Genomic DNA, 14748 nt, shown 5'->3' with positions numbered 1-14748 from the left:
AGGAGGGGAGGGGAGGGGAAGATGAAGGGAAGAGAGGAAGGGAGGGGAGGGAGGAAGGAAACGAAGAAGGGAGAACAAAGTAAAAGGTAAAAATAAATTATTTTCTCTTCCTTGTCCCGACAGTGAGGAAGCTGGCCCAGGGAAGAGCTGGGAGAGCCTGGGACAGCCTTCCTCCCTCTCAACTGTAATACAGGCCTCTACACAGACCTCTATATGGGCCTCTCTATATTAGCACTTCTGTAAGTGAAAGAAATTACTTTTTCTCATATTCATGCAAAGTGGATCTAGGTTTTGCAGGTCCTGAAACACAATGCAGGGCTTCATTGTGACAAAAAAGACAAATGCCTACTACACAAATAGTGGGGTGCCTTGGAGGAGGCCTGCTCAGGCAGAAGTCCCAAAGGCCAATTTCACCAGCACAAAGACTATACTCAGTAATGGTTGCCAAATATCAAAGTCAGTGTTCTTAGAGTGTGTCTGGGGGTCCCTGAGGATCCCCATGTCCTTTTCAGGGATCTGCAAGGTCAAACCTATTTTCCTAGTAATATTAAGATGCAACATCTGTCTGTTTCTGCATCCACATCTGAAAAAGACTGAGAGAAAAAAAAGGCCCCAGTCTGGCAAACTGGCAACCGCATTCTCAAACACCTGTTGAATTGCACTCAACGCAGCCCTGATTCAGCCACATCGACCCAGCACTGTCTTGTTATTACTGGGGTACATGGGGATTCTAATACCTTCTCACCACCATCAAAAATGTTCACGTAATTGGGAAGATAGGAGTTCTACAGCTGCAACATGAAGGCTGGCAACACCATATGTTTTTCAGCCCTTTGCCTATTTCTTTTTAAGTTTCAGGATGGTGACAGATAAGAAAACTGGGAAGATTTTAATGCTGGATCTGAGATTGATGGATTCACAGGATAAATAAATACTAAATACTAGAATAATGGCCAGTTCGCCTAAATCCAGCCATTTAAAAAAATGTTGAATATGCACATTAAATGAACATGTTTACCATAAATAAAAACAGAGACCAGCCCACAGGGTTGGCTTTTTCCATGTTTGACACTGGAAGATGTCTGGTGCTTACTCACCCTCGGCTACGGTCAATCTCATCACGAAGGTTTCGTTTTCTCCTGCGCTGGCCTGCAAGTAGCAGCGGTAAAGCCCCGAGTCTGAGGCTGTGACATCGGGGATGACAATGAAACTCCACCTTCCGTGGCTGCAGTTGCTCACTATTTGTCGTGGGAACTTGGAGGTGAAATTTCTGCCGTGGACCAAGTCGCAGTAAGTTAAGAGGTCAATCTGACGGGGCTGGATCTTTTCCCACCTCACTTCCTGCACAGGCCACGTCATCTGAGGCTGACAGGTGAGTGTGATATTCTTTCCAGGTTCCGAGACAATGTGGCTATTTGGTGGCACAGCTGCCTCAAAACCATCTGAAAAGAAGAAGTAAATGATTAGATCCAGGTTGTCAAATTTTGGGACACCCAAACCTAATCATGAAAATGATTGGTGACGTTACCTAACACAGTTTCCTCCATTGTGAATGACCTATTTATACCACATTTTTATAAGAGAAAGCATTTTTTTTTTAAGTCCGGGAGATAAATAGAAAAGAGGATATGACTGTTCACACATAGCTCTGTAAGTGTTACTCGGTTACCCATGTAGTGAGAAACACAGCCAAAACCCCTGGTGCTTTTCTTGGTAGTGATCATATCAAGAGGCTGAATTTGACAAAGAGACTGTTATGCAATAATGCTGGGCTGGCATCTCTGACACTGACCTAGAGTATCAAATGTTCAGGTTATAATCATTCTGGCTCAGATTTTGACAGTCATGGAAAAGATACCCAATCATTCTCACTGAATACACACATGATCTCACTCTTCAGATATACAAGTTTGTCTTACACGTGGGTAGAGTAGGGCCCCCCATGTGGTATCAATTCTTGATACCATGAAAGTCCCTCAGTTTCCTCCCACCTTCCTGACACCATTTCTGGAACTCCTAGCACAGAGTACTCAGTAATTGTCCCCAAATATCTAAGTCAGTTGTCCTGAGAGTGTGTTTGGGGGTCCTGGGCATCTCTGTGGCCCTTTAGGGGATATGCAAGGTCTAATCTATTTTCCTAGTGATATCTAAGATGAAATTCCCCCTCTTCACTCCAGTTCTATCACAGGTATACAGCAGATATTTCCAGAAGCTCTGCCAGCTAGTGGTATGTGTGCTTGAAATGTTTTAAATTTTGTTCAATATTAATTTCTAATACAGTAAACATGACAGATATGACCTACATAAACAAACACTCCCTGAGGGCCTTTAATAATTTTTAAAGGAGCATAAAGGGGTCTTGAGACCAAAAAGTTTGGGAACCTGATCTAAAGAATAAACTGCGGTAATTATTTCTCAAAATTTAAGACAACCCAGCAAGGTAACAAGCGGATCTATTTATTAGTGATGAACACCTTCTTTCATCTGATAGCATCACTAATGCCAACAAATTCTGACCTGCTGTTTCAGTACAGAGGGAGGCCTGGGCAGTAATGATGTCACAATGCTCTTTGGCACTAAGAGAGAAATGCAAAAAGTGGAAAGTCATCTGTCACTTCAACGATGTGACAGTTTCACTCAGGGCTGGCCCAGGAGCCATTGTCTTGGCATACAAATAAAAGAATAAAGAAATAGAGAAAGAGAGAAAGGCATGAGGGAAGGAGAAAAAGAGAGGGGAGAGAAAAAGAAAAAAGGAGGGAGGAAGAAAAAAGAAAGGAAGGAGACAGAAAATCAAAAAAAGAGCTGTCACATTTCAACAGAGAGGATGAAAGCAAGTCTGAAGTGCAGTCAGATTTGCTGTCTATTGAACTAGAATATCATGTTCATCTACGATAGTTCAGCTGCACCAAAAAGTAGCTTCTCATCTTCAGCATGCAGTTCCATGTGTCAAAATGTTGTAAAGAGAAAACCACAGCACTCCAGTTTTCTCCACTGTACAACCACTTACCAAAGGTAGCACTTTACCCACATAATATGCACCCAGAAAACATTTCATCTCTAAGTAATAAAGCAACATAAGAAAAGGGGAAGAAAGAGAAGGAAAGGAAGAAAATTCATTAAGAAAAGGGAAAAAAGGAAATAAAAGCTTAAAAGAAATAAAAGGAAAATTTAAAATTAAAACGGGGAAAGGAAGATGTGAGAAAAGAAAGAAATGAGTGACAACATAAAATCAGACGCTAGCACGCTATATGGAGAAATGAGGGAACATAAAAGAAATGAAAAAAAGAAGGAGAAATCCACTTTCACGTGAGCCCTTCTGGCCCCTGGGAAGTAAAAGGCAGTGTGGATGCGTGTCCTCAGTGCTCACACGCACACTGTTTTGTGTTTTTCTTCTTCTTCTCCTCTCTGGGTGCTGCCCCGCCCAATCTCAAGAGCTTCCTTTGTCTGCCCATCTAACCATAACCACGCTCTCAGGCCCCTGTGAACCTGCTGACTTGGGTAGAAACAGGGGTCTTCTCATAGCTGTATCTGCATTTTCACAAAGGACAATGCAGGAAGCAATGGGGAGAGTTCTAGAAGGGATGCAGCTGTCTTTGGGGAGCAAAATGCAAGGAGGTTACAGCAGAGGCTCCACATGAGGACCCAGACCTGCCTCTCAATAGACTCAGCCTAGAGCTGAAAGAAGCGGTTCCCAACCCTAGAGCCAGGTGGTTCAGAAGCTCAGAGTAGCCCCTGATTAACCTTTCCTGACAAACAGAGTCATTGGTTGGTGTTAGATGAAAATCAAGACCTATACGAGGTCGGCCGAACCTGCCTTGCCTCAGATTTTGCTTGTGACTTCTCAGACCACAGGCTCCTCCTACACAGCTCAGTGGAAGGCAGCTCAGACTGACCTTGAAAAGAACTGCCTGGAAGAGCCCACACAAACAAGAGAACCCTGGGATCCTGAGGAACTTGGAATTGGAAAGTGGATTCACATAAAACAGAGACCAAGATGTTGTAGTTAATTGGGAAGAAAAAAGTTTGATTTCAATTAAACAAATAAAAATAATGAAAACCAGTTTATACTTATATGTAGCTATGTATTCACATTTAGAATAAACATTGAATAGACTGTGTTGTTTTTCCACGATTTTTGTTGCAGGATATCATGATGAAATATTCTGTATTTTCTCTGTGGCTTCTCTGGCTTGACCACAAATCATCCTTGGAAATTATTTCAGTGCTTCATCACTTTTCCAACCACCGCTCATACCCTGGGTACCCCAAACATTGCTGGGTACGTCTTCACATCATGCCACTGCCCCTGCCCACCAGCACCTCCCGGGCTACTGACCTGTCCTCCTCACCATCCTCACTGGTCAACAGCTCTGCATGCAGTTTGAGCAGCTCTGCAAAATCCCTCACCAACTTCACAAAACCCTGAGTCTTTTACCATCAACTTCATAAACCCAAGCCTTTGTAAAGCTAGACCTTTTTACACTACTCTGTACTTAGCACCTAGACCATGCTTGGCATAAAGTAGAGAAGTCAATCAATATTTTTTGGATAAAAAATTTGCCAACCTAAAGAATGGGAGGAAATATTTGCAAACTATGCATCTGACAGAGGTCTAATATCCAGCATCTATAAGGAATTTAAACAAATTTACAAGAGGAAAACAACCCCATTAACAAGTGGGTAAAGGACATGAACAGACACTTCTCAAAAGAAGGCATATATATGGCCAACAAGCATATGACAAAAAGCTCAATATCACTCATCATTAGAGAAAGGCAAACCAAAACCACAATGAGACACCATCTCATATCAGTCAGAATGGCTATTACTAAAAAGGCAAAAAATTACAGATGCCAGTGAGGTTGCAGAGAGAAGGGAACACTTACACACTGTTGGTGGGAGTGTAAATTAGGTCAACCGTTGTGGAAAGCAGTATGGCAATTCCTCAAAGAGATAAAAGCAGAACTACCATTTGACCCAGCAATCCCATTCCTGGGCATATACCCAGAGGAATAGAAATCATCCCACTATAAAGACACATATGTATATGAATGTTCACTGCAGCACTAATCACAATAGCAAAGACATGGAATCAGCCTAAATGTCCACCAATGACAGATGAGATAAAGAAAATGTGTTACATATTCATCATGGAATACTATGCAGCCATATAAAAGAATGAGATTTTATCTTTTGTGGGAACATGGATGCAGCTGGAGGCTGTTATCCTCAGCAAACTAATGCAGGAATTGAAAATCAAATACCACATGTTCTCACTTTTAAATGGGAGCTAAATGCTAAGAACTTACGAACATAAAGAAGGAAACAACAGACACTGGGGTCTACTTGGGAGTGAAGGGTGGGAGGAGGGAGAGAAGCAGAAAAGGTAACTATTGGGTACTAAGCTTAATACCTGGGTGATGAAATAATGTGTACAATGAACCCCTGTGACACGTATTTACCCCTGCAACAAACCTTCACATGTACCCACAAATCTAAAATAAAAGTTTAAAAAAAATTTTTAAATAAAATAAAATAAAACTGTATTTTAACTTTAAATACTTGAAAAAACTAATTTGCAATTCACTTTGCACTCAATGTGCAATGTATTTTATTGATTTTGGGGAGATTTATGTCTATAATAACCCTAATATTAAGAAACATATTTAAAATAGTGTTAATCATGCCTAAACGAATTGATAGGTGTAGGCAACAATCCTCAGTGTCTGCAAATTCACAAATGCCATTTATGTTTCCACAATACCACCTTGGAAGTCATAGCCTTGTCAAAATAATCAAACCTGATGCTAGTCAAGCCTCCAAATCTAACCACCAACTTACAGAACTACAAAGAACAGAGAAATGTGTTAAATGCCACCATGGGAAAGCAGCCCCTGGGAATATGAAAAACTCAAGGTGACAACAACAACAAAAAAATGAAAGGTGGAGAGGAAGAAACCTACAGGTTAAAAGGGAAGTAAGAGACATATTACACAGTAACAATGTATGGAACTTGAAAAGGAAAAATTCATAGAACTGGAGAAATCCAAAGTAAACATTCAATAGTTTTAAGAAATTGCTGCTGTTTTGTGAGGTGTGAAGGTAATGATGGTATCATGTTTATGTTAAAAAGAAGACTCATCTTTTGAGATTCAGGCTAAAGTATTTATAGATGAGATGACTTAAGAGCTGGAATTTGCTTCAAATTAATCAAGGGAAAGAGAGAGTGTGAGAAATAGAGAACAATAACACTGACCCAAACTTGATAGTCGGTGAAGCTGTATAGTGGTCACATGGGAACTGATTATACTATTCTTTCTATTTTTGTATGTGTTTGAAACTTCCATTAAAAAAGCTTTAAAAGTATTCGTTTGTACAAGATTTGAGAAGCAAGAGAACGAACCTAAACTGAAGTCCCTGCTTGTGAAATGTACTTCACACACCAAATCGCTAATCCTAACAATAATATCCAATCAGTATTAATGTGCCTGTTTCACAGTTGGAAAAATATATATATATTGAAGTAGCTTTCCCAAAGAGCTGAGGTGGCAAAGGGCAGAATCAGAAATGCAACAAACTCATTTGATTTTAAAGCTCATACATTTTTCATGCCAGAACACCACAAACTCTAAACTCTCTCCTGTATCTTTAACCTCCAATTCTAAATGGACTCCTCTCTCTCACACCTCTAAACAGGATCTTTCTCCCACTCCTGAAAACCCACTTTGGACCTTTTGGTGCCATCCAGTCCGTGTTTCTTCTTCCCTATTCATTCAAAATTCCAGGAGTGGGTTCCCATCCTGCTCGGCCTCCTCCTTTCCGATGTGTGCTTCGACACAACCAAGCATCCATTTCCACTCTTCTACCAAGACTGCAAATGCCATCAGTGTTCTTGACCTGAATGCTGGATGTCCAGCCCTCCTGGAAATACTCTACTCCTTGGCTTCTGTGACATTGCACTTGCCTGCTTCTCCTCTCTCCTTTCTGATCTCCCTCCACTACCTCCTTCATGCTTTCTCTTCTTCTGCTTGTCCTTAAAAAAAAATGTGCGTTGTGCCCCCAGGAGTCCACTACCCTTCCCTGTCTACTCCCCGTTGCTGAGTGAGCCTATCTACTCTCCTTGTTCAACCATCTCTTAGGTTCAGATCAAGTGCAAGTCAATAGTGCCTGCTCAGTCAGACCTCTCCCCAGGGTTTCTAAAGCACGAGACAATAACTTGTTCTTACGATGCTTCAAATAGACTAAAAATTAAACATCCCAGCATTGCCCTAAGCCATCTGCAGGAGCACTATTATTACACCAGCTAATTAGAAATGATGATAGTAGTAGCTCCAGTAGCTTCACGTATTCCCAACTGTGCCTAGACTATGAATATGCTCAATTAAGAACTTTTCTACAAACTCTTAATAGTCACCCAAATAAATGCAAAATGAAATGTTGACTGCATGATGACTACGGCGGTCTCCTAAAGTGCCTGAGATAAAGCTCTCAAAAACAAGCAAGCAAAAGAAATAGAAACACACATTCCCAGTTACAAGCAAGCAACAAAGTCCAGAAAGTGGAAAAATGGCACTTTTGAAGCTCACAGGGCATGCGGTGTGGGAGGACGTACTGAAGACAGAAGGAGAAACACAGACAGAAAAGGCAGAATTTCCCAAGGATGCCTTTGCTTCCCTCATAGTTCTGGCTGTGACAGCTAAAACATGAAAAAGACAGTCGCGGTGGACACTGAACTGAGCTGTCAGGCAGCTTCAAGCAGAATAGAAACAGAAGCCTCTTACCTAGAACGCATCAGCATTCCCAGAAAGAGGCACCATGCACGCTCCTGCCTACACTGTAGCCTCCCTGTGTGCATTCATTTCAAACATAGACAGCAATGACAGTATTGGACGGCATTTCTCTAAAAAGCTGCAATGTTCCCAGATGGCCAAGTTCGGGGATGTTACGGGTGGAACTGTGTCCCCCAGAATTCCTGTGGTGAAGTCCTAACCTCCAGTACCTTACAACCTAATCTGAGAGGTTACAACCTAATCTGAGAGGTTACAACCTAATCTGAGAGGTTACAACCTAATCTGAAATAGGGCTGCTGGAGATGCAATTAGTTGACGTGAAGTTGTCCTGGAATAGGGTGGCCTCTAATCCAATATAACTGTGTCCTTATAAAAAGGGGAAATTCTGACACAGGGATGAATGCAAGCAGAACGCCATGTGAAGATGAAGGCACAGGCTGAGTTAATGCTTCCACGGACCAAGGAAGGCCAAAGATTGCCAGAAACTGCCAGAAGTTAGGCGAGACCGCTCCTTGCAACCCCCAGAGGGAACCAACCCTGCTGACACCTTCACTTCGGACTTCAAACTGCAAGACAACACATTTCTGTTAAGTCACCCAGCTTTTGGTATCGCGTGCCAGCAGCTCTAGGACACTAATGCGGAGTAAGGACCATCAGGACGACATCTTGGGTACAGTCTGGGCCTCACCAGCGCCCATCGGAAGCAGCAAGTCCACCCTGTTGGGGAAATCTGCCATCTTCGCAACACCACTTCCCATGCATTGCCATTTTCTGTCTTTCAACTAAAGTGTAGATAAAAGGTAAAGGACCAAACAAGATAAAAAATAAGCTAAAAGAGGCCGGGCGCGGTGGCTCAAGCCTGTAATCCCAGCACTTTGGGAGGCCGAGACGGGCGGATCACGAGGTCAGGAGATCGAGACCATCCTGGTCTACACGGTGAAACCCCATCTCTACTAAAAAATACAAAAAACTAGCCGGGCGAGGTGGCGGGCGCCTGTAGTCCCAGCTACTCGGGAGGCTGAGGCAGGAGAATGGCGGGAACCGGGGGGGCGGAGCTTGCAGTGAGCTGAGATCCCTGCACTCCGGCCTGGGCGACAGGGCGAGACTCCGTCAAAAATAAATAAATAAATAAATAAATAAATAAATAAATAAATAAGCTAAAAGATTGCTTACCTGAAAAGCACAGATAAAGTGGGAAGAACGAGTTACAATAAAGAGATAAAAACTCAACCCGACAAAGCCATCACGAAGGAAAGCCAGGCAAGGCCATTTGTTGAAATAAAAAAAATAAAGGGACTAGATTCAGGCTGCATGTCCTGCATGGCAAATCAGCATTCAGTCCAGAAAATCCATAGTAAGAGAAGATTTGCAGTATGTCCAAACAGCGATTCCCCTGTCTCAGCACTGAGCAGCAAAGGACTTGCAATGCAGGCCCCGGCAGGTTTGTGATTCAAATTACCCAGGAGTCAAAGCCGCTGCTGAGGCCACCAGCCTCCCCAGCTTCAGAGTCCAGGCTGCCCCCAGGGGCAGCCTCAAGGAGCTCCAGAAACTTGAGATTGGCTACCTGAAAGGTAACCATGGTGTAATGTTTGTTCAGGTTCTAATTGTTAAAAAGTAACTTTCAATCTCTCCACCATGGTACAATGAGAACGATGCTTTTTATTATAGTCAGTATCATAAAGTTTGCTGAAGCACGTCGAAACGTCAACCTTTTGAGCCATTCTGTAGTTTCTCTCAACCAGAAAAATGACTGACTAATGGGATATAAACAACAACAAAAAAAAATTGATAATACAGCCCAAGAGCATTGGCCCCCCAGGTTAGACGATTTAATGTAGATCTTCTGCATGGCAGGGTTTTAACAGAAAAAGATATCAAGAGATGAACACTATCTCTAATGATTCTCTACTAGAGAATGGACTGTTAGTGATGGTCCCTAGAGACAACATTAAGCATTTTGTCCCATATAGTTAAAAATATTTTCAGTATATTTTAAAAGTAAAATAATAAGCCTTGAACGAGTCCTTACTAAGTGCCAGCATTAAATGCATTACATAAACTAGCGCATTTAGTCCCCGAAGATAAGTCACCCAGCTGCGAATGGCAGGACACTCGCCCAGGCAGGCGGTCTAGGGAGCTACTCTCAAACCCGCCCTGAGAAGGGACTCCAGTGAGAGTCAGAGTTTTCTTTTCCACCCTGCAATGGGGCAGGATCTCAGAGACACAAACAGCTCCAAGGACGCCTCTGCTCCTAGATAGCTTGTTTTCGGATGCCTTAACTCTTATAATTAGAAATCAATTTCTGTACTTGTCCTTGTTAAAATGCATATAACGTTTTCAGTTCCTGGCAGGCACCAGCACATTAGTGTGAAATTGTCCATTAGATTGTTTTCCAAGTAAAAAGCAAGGAAGATGTTTCCCACAAGAGAGTGGCCAGCAGTAGACCTGCTGTGGCAAAGGAGAGAGAGGAAAGCCCAGAACTAGCCTTGTCCCTGCCAAGGTGAGTGCACCGCGGGGCAGAGGGCAGACAAGGAGAGTGAGTGGAAGTGCCGGATTGGTGGAAGACTCGCGCAGCAAGATGGACCGCAAACCAGAGGCAGTGAAATTTTGCCTCATTTATTTTTCCTTCCTTTATTCCTTAGACATTCATTTCTTCATCCACAAGGATTACTGGGTATAAATGAAACAGACTGGGTTAGGGGAGAGACACACAAGCAGGTAATTGCCATGAAAAGACAACGAGTCCTCCAAAGAACAAAGTGATGAAAACACAAACAGAGCCTTTAGAAATTCCCCATTGAGGCCCTGATGGCATCTGTAGAGAACGAAAGAGATGGAGCTGTGAGTTTCAGAAGCAGCTATTGCCCGACAGTGCTCACAAGGTCTGTCAAAGATTCTCTCACCAAACACAAGGGTATTTGCCATAAGAAAATCTATTTAGGACTCCAAACTTAAGCGGTTCAATTGCATAAGGTTGATGCCTTTAGAGCATCTACTCCAGGTTCAATTTCCTTCCTCTTCTCACATTTTCTGACCATGTCACTATTTATTTGAGTATCTACTTCATTACGTTTCTTTGGTATTTCCAGATGGCTTTGTGGAGAACAAATAAGTAGCATTTGTGATGCATGACGTATGAAAAATGACTAAGAACCCATTGATATAATGTTAGAAACGGGAAACCATGAAACAGTACATGCACACTCTCACAATGTACTCTACACATACTACATACACCTATATGTGAACTTACATATTTTGACTTCCACTAAAAAAAAAGTAATAAAATTAAGTTAATGACAAAACTAAGTTTTAAAACACACTGCTCAGAAAATCAGAGATTCACCATTGCGAACAGTGTGATTCCTATCCAATTAAAATTGCTCTGAAAATTGGAAGATAATTTCTGCAGATATCTGCAGGCATAAGACATGACCTATGAAATAGAAGACATTTTCTCTAGGGAAAGGGGAACACAAGGTCCTCTGGTCTTGCTCAGCACTGCAAAAATCTCCAGTCAGGAATAGCAACAGGACTTAACGAAAAACAAGCTAAAATTCACCCTTACAGCTCTCTCCTGATAGTTTGAATATGAGCCCTATTTTGCCTAGCAAAATATTTCATGCTGTAACTGGCCGCAGTCAAGAAAGGTGAGGATTTCTTGGAGGACTTCAAGTTTCAGACAATATTCATGCTTGTTGTAAGGGAAAATGGCAAATGATGAATGGGAAGATGAGATCCTTGCTTGGGTTTCTCTAAGCAGTAAGTTCCAAACATCCTGCAATGCAGGGAACTCCATCAAAGTGGAGCAGGGGCCGGGCTTGACTTGGACAGTGAGCAGATCCTCTCAAGCTCCACAGACATCCCCAGGGACCTTTTTGCCTTCTTGAAGCACCCCAGCTTCTGTGCTCTCTTCTCCCCTAACAGCCAGCACCTGCCCCTCTAGGTTGGAGCACTGCCCAGGGCAGCTGGAGCCTGCCTTGCCTGAGAATGCACGCACGGATCAAGGGAAGCCGATTCAGTGACTGATCCTGGTAGAATCTGCTTTTCCCGACCAGGCAGCTTCCCTAGACTTCACTGGATCCTGCGCCCTTGCTGGATCTCTCCTTCCCTTTCCAATCCAGATTCCCTGACGGGTTTCCCTGGGAATACTTCCTAATGGGTCCTTTCCACATTTATCCTCTTCTCAGGGACTGCTTCTGGTGAAAGTAATCTAAGGTAGGCACAACTGTAGAACTTTACCAAATCATACTTGGAGCCTAGAATCTAAATTTCCATCAGTGTGCCTGGAGCCAGATTCCTAAATGTCTTTTTTTTTTTTTTCGAATGGAGGCTCACTCTGTTGCCCAGGCTAGAGTGCAGTGGTGGAATCTCGACTCGGCACCTCCTGGCTTCAAGCAATTCTCCTGCCTCAGCCTCCTGAGTAGCTGGGATTACAGGCACGCACCACCATGCCCAGCTAAAGTTTTTTGTATTTTTAGTAGAGATAGGGTTTCGCCATGTTGGCCAGGCTGGTCTCAAACACCTGGTGATTGATCCGCCCACCTCAGCCTCCCAAAGTGCTGGGATTACAGGTGTGAGCCACCGCGCCTGGCCCTCGAATGTCTTCTTGATAATATGGCCTGAGTCAATGAAAATCTCTCTCATAGAAGCAGAGGGTAGAATGGTGCGTACAGTGGCTGGGGATTGGGGGAATGAGTAGATAATGGTTAAGAAGGTACAAAACCTCAGTCAGACAGAAGACATAGAATTCTTCCTTTTTTTGAGCTCCGTCACACAGCTTGATGAATATAAATAATACAGTATTGCCCATTTCAAAATTTCTAGAGAGTGAATTTCAAATATTCTCACCATAAAAAAGTTAAGTATTTTAGAGGATGGATACATGAACTAGCTTGATTTAATTATTACACATTATATTTATAAGTTATAACCTCAGTTTGTACCCTATACATTTATAGAATTATAAATTGTCAATTTACAATTTAAAAATTAATAGCAAAACCAAAACGACTCTGTCTTTGACTCTCTGTTTGGCTCTATCACTCTCTCAAGTCCCAGCTTGACCTATCTGTCTCCCAGGACTTACCCAGAGTAATCTCTCAGCCACTGAATCCTACGGCTCTCTCTTTCCACGCTTTTGTATAATTGGATATAACAAAGTACTGCACTTGCAAAACATAAACTGTCATGTTTTCTATTTCTGTGGCTATGTCTTGCTTTTCTCAATTATGCCAAGCTCCTTGGAGGCAAAAATAATTTCCAAAATATTTGTTTGTTTCTTGTTACTCTACCATGTTTCATAAGCTTGCCAGGTAATTAATTGTAGGATGAATTGTACTCCTTCTAGTCTCAGGAAAAAACTTACATAATAGCTTGTACATATTGGATGATTAATAAATACTTGAGAATTCATTTACTACGTCTGTAGGAGTTAAGCACAATCTCAAAGAAATCTGCACAACAGCAAGAATGACTATTAACCAAAAGATGATGAACAGGGTTCTTAACCAAATGGAATGAAAATTTCAGATATGGTTATTAGAGGCTTCCCTACATTTTTTCAACTGAACTATTAAAATAGTTGTCAAAATGAACTCTAATTGTAGCCCCTTTTCCCTCCAATCCATATTGCATCAAAGACTGCATAACTAACATAAATCTTATCAGGCTACGGCTGTACTTTAAAACGTTCAGATGTTTCCTGTTCCTACTACAGGACAGAGCACATGTTCTTTGGCAAAATCCTTTATGATTTTATTCCTGCCTTCGTCTCCAGTGTCATCTCCTACTAGCATCTGACATATACTCCAGTTTCCCCAAGAACATGATTCACCTTTATGATTTTGCATCAGCTATCTCTTCTCCTGGAACGCCTTCATGTAATCCTTCCACTTCATTCCAAGACAACTGCTATTTATCCTACAAAATGTGTCCTGTGATGCCACCTTATCCTGTGATATCACTTACTCTGTGACATCACCTACTTCAAGGAAATATTTTCTTACTCATTTCAAAACAGGCTAACTACTCCCTCCTCTGTTTTACCTCTACGTTCTATTGTGGTTTTTTTTTATTTGTTGTCATTTCTTCCTGCCCTAAGAGACTATCCACTCCTTAAAGACATTGTGCCTTCAATATGTCTAATCTTAGCAAAATGCCAGGCACATTAAGTCACCCAATAATTCTGGGGGGACTAAATGGACGAGAAAATATCCCAAAGACGATGTGTTGTAAATTTAGTGAATGATAACAGGAACTCAGAGCAATATTTTCCAGTCCAGGCCCTACATGGGTTTGGGTCTCCATTCCCACGTTTGCCAAATGGAAACCTACACAGGAGCTTTCTCTCCTGGTGTCACACTCCCCTGAGCATCAGCCAGTACTGCAAATTTATGGTTTTAATACCTTCTCTCCAAAGAGCTCCAGGTGCTTTTCAAACCACAGAAAGATCAACAGTATTTCTCACACCCCCCTGAGGCTGAAATTATTTCGTTCAAACCATAATGAAGTTAAAATGAAAAATATAACAATATTTAAAAACCAGTGTGAATACAGCTATTAGCAGAGATAGTTGTAATCATCGGATCAATTCAGAAAAGCAAGTAGTCCAGAAAAGAGAGAGAAAAAAACTAACAGCAAGAGGGAAACAAGAGTGTCCATATTATTTATTTTGGATTCGCAATGAAATTTGGGAGTTAAAGGAGATAATAATACATGTATTCAGCATTTAATTTGTGTTCTTTATACATCAGAGGAAATGTCTGAAATTAATCCTAGGCACCAATGGTTTTTTAAAGCATTATATATGTGAAGATGACTACCAAGCATTAGTTGAAATAGTGAATACTGGAATCTAAATGTCCAGAAACTTAATAAGGTGAAGCAAACTATGAAAAGCAAAGATCAGTCTATCAGTATTGGAAATGCTTATGACATAATGTACAGAAAAAAAATC

General features: G+C 41.8%; 1 protein-coding gene across 5 annotated transcripts in view; it reads right to left on the bottom strand.

Moving 5' to 3' along the window:
- Positions 1 to 14748, bottom strand: part of CD226 (CD226 molecule) — a 103742-nt gene that overhangs the window by 35458 nt on the left and 53536 nt on the right. For all 5 annotated transcript variants that reach the window (XM_017867077.1, XM_017867076.1, XM_017867075.1 and 2 more), the window contains one exon: positions 1098 to 1442. In XM_017867077.1, coding sequence (XP_017722566.1) covers positions 1098 to 1442 — 345 coding nt within the window. The remainder of the gene's footprint in view (positions 1 to 1097; positions 1443 to 14748) is intronic.

Source organism: Rhinopithecus bieti, unplaced genomic scaffold (assembly GCF_001698545.2).
Source record: "Rhinopithecus bieti isolate Rb0 unplaced genomic scaffold, ASM169854v2 scaffold_2272, whole genome shotgun sequence".
Taxonomy (NCBI): Eukaryota; Metazoa; Chordata; class Mammalia; order Primates; family Cercopithecidae; genus Rhinopithecus; species Rhinopithecus bieti.
This window is presented reverse-complemented; position numbering and strand designations above follow the sequence as displayed.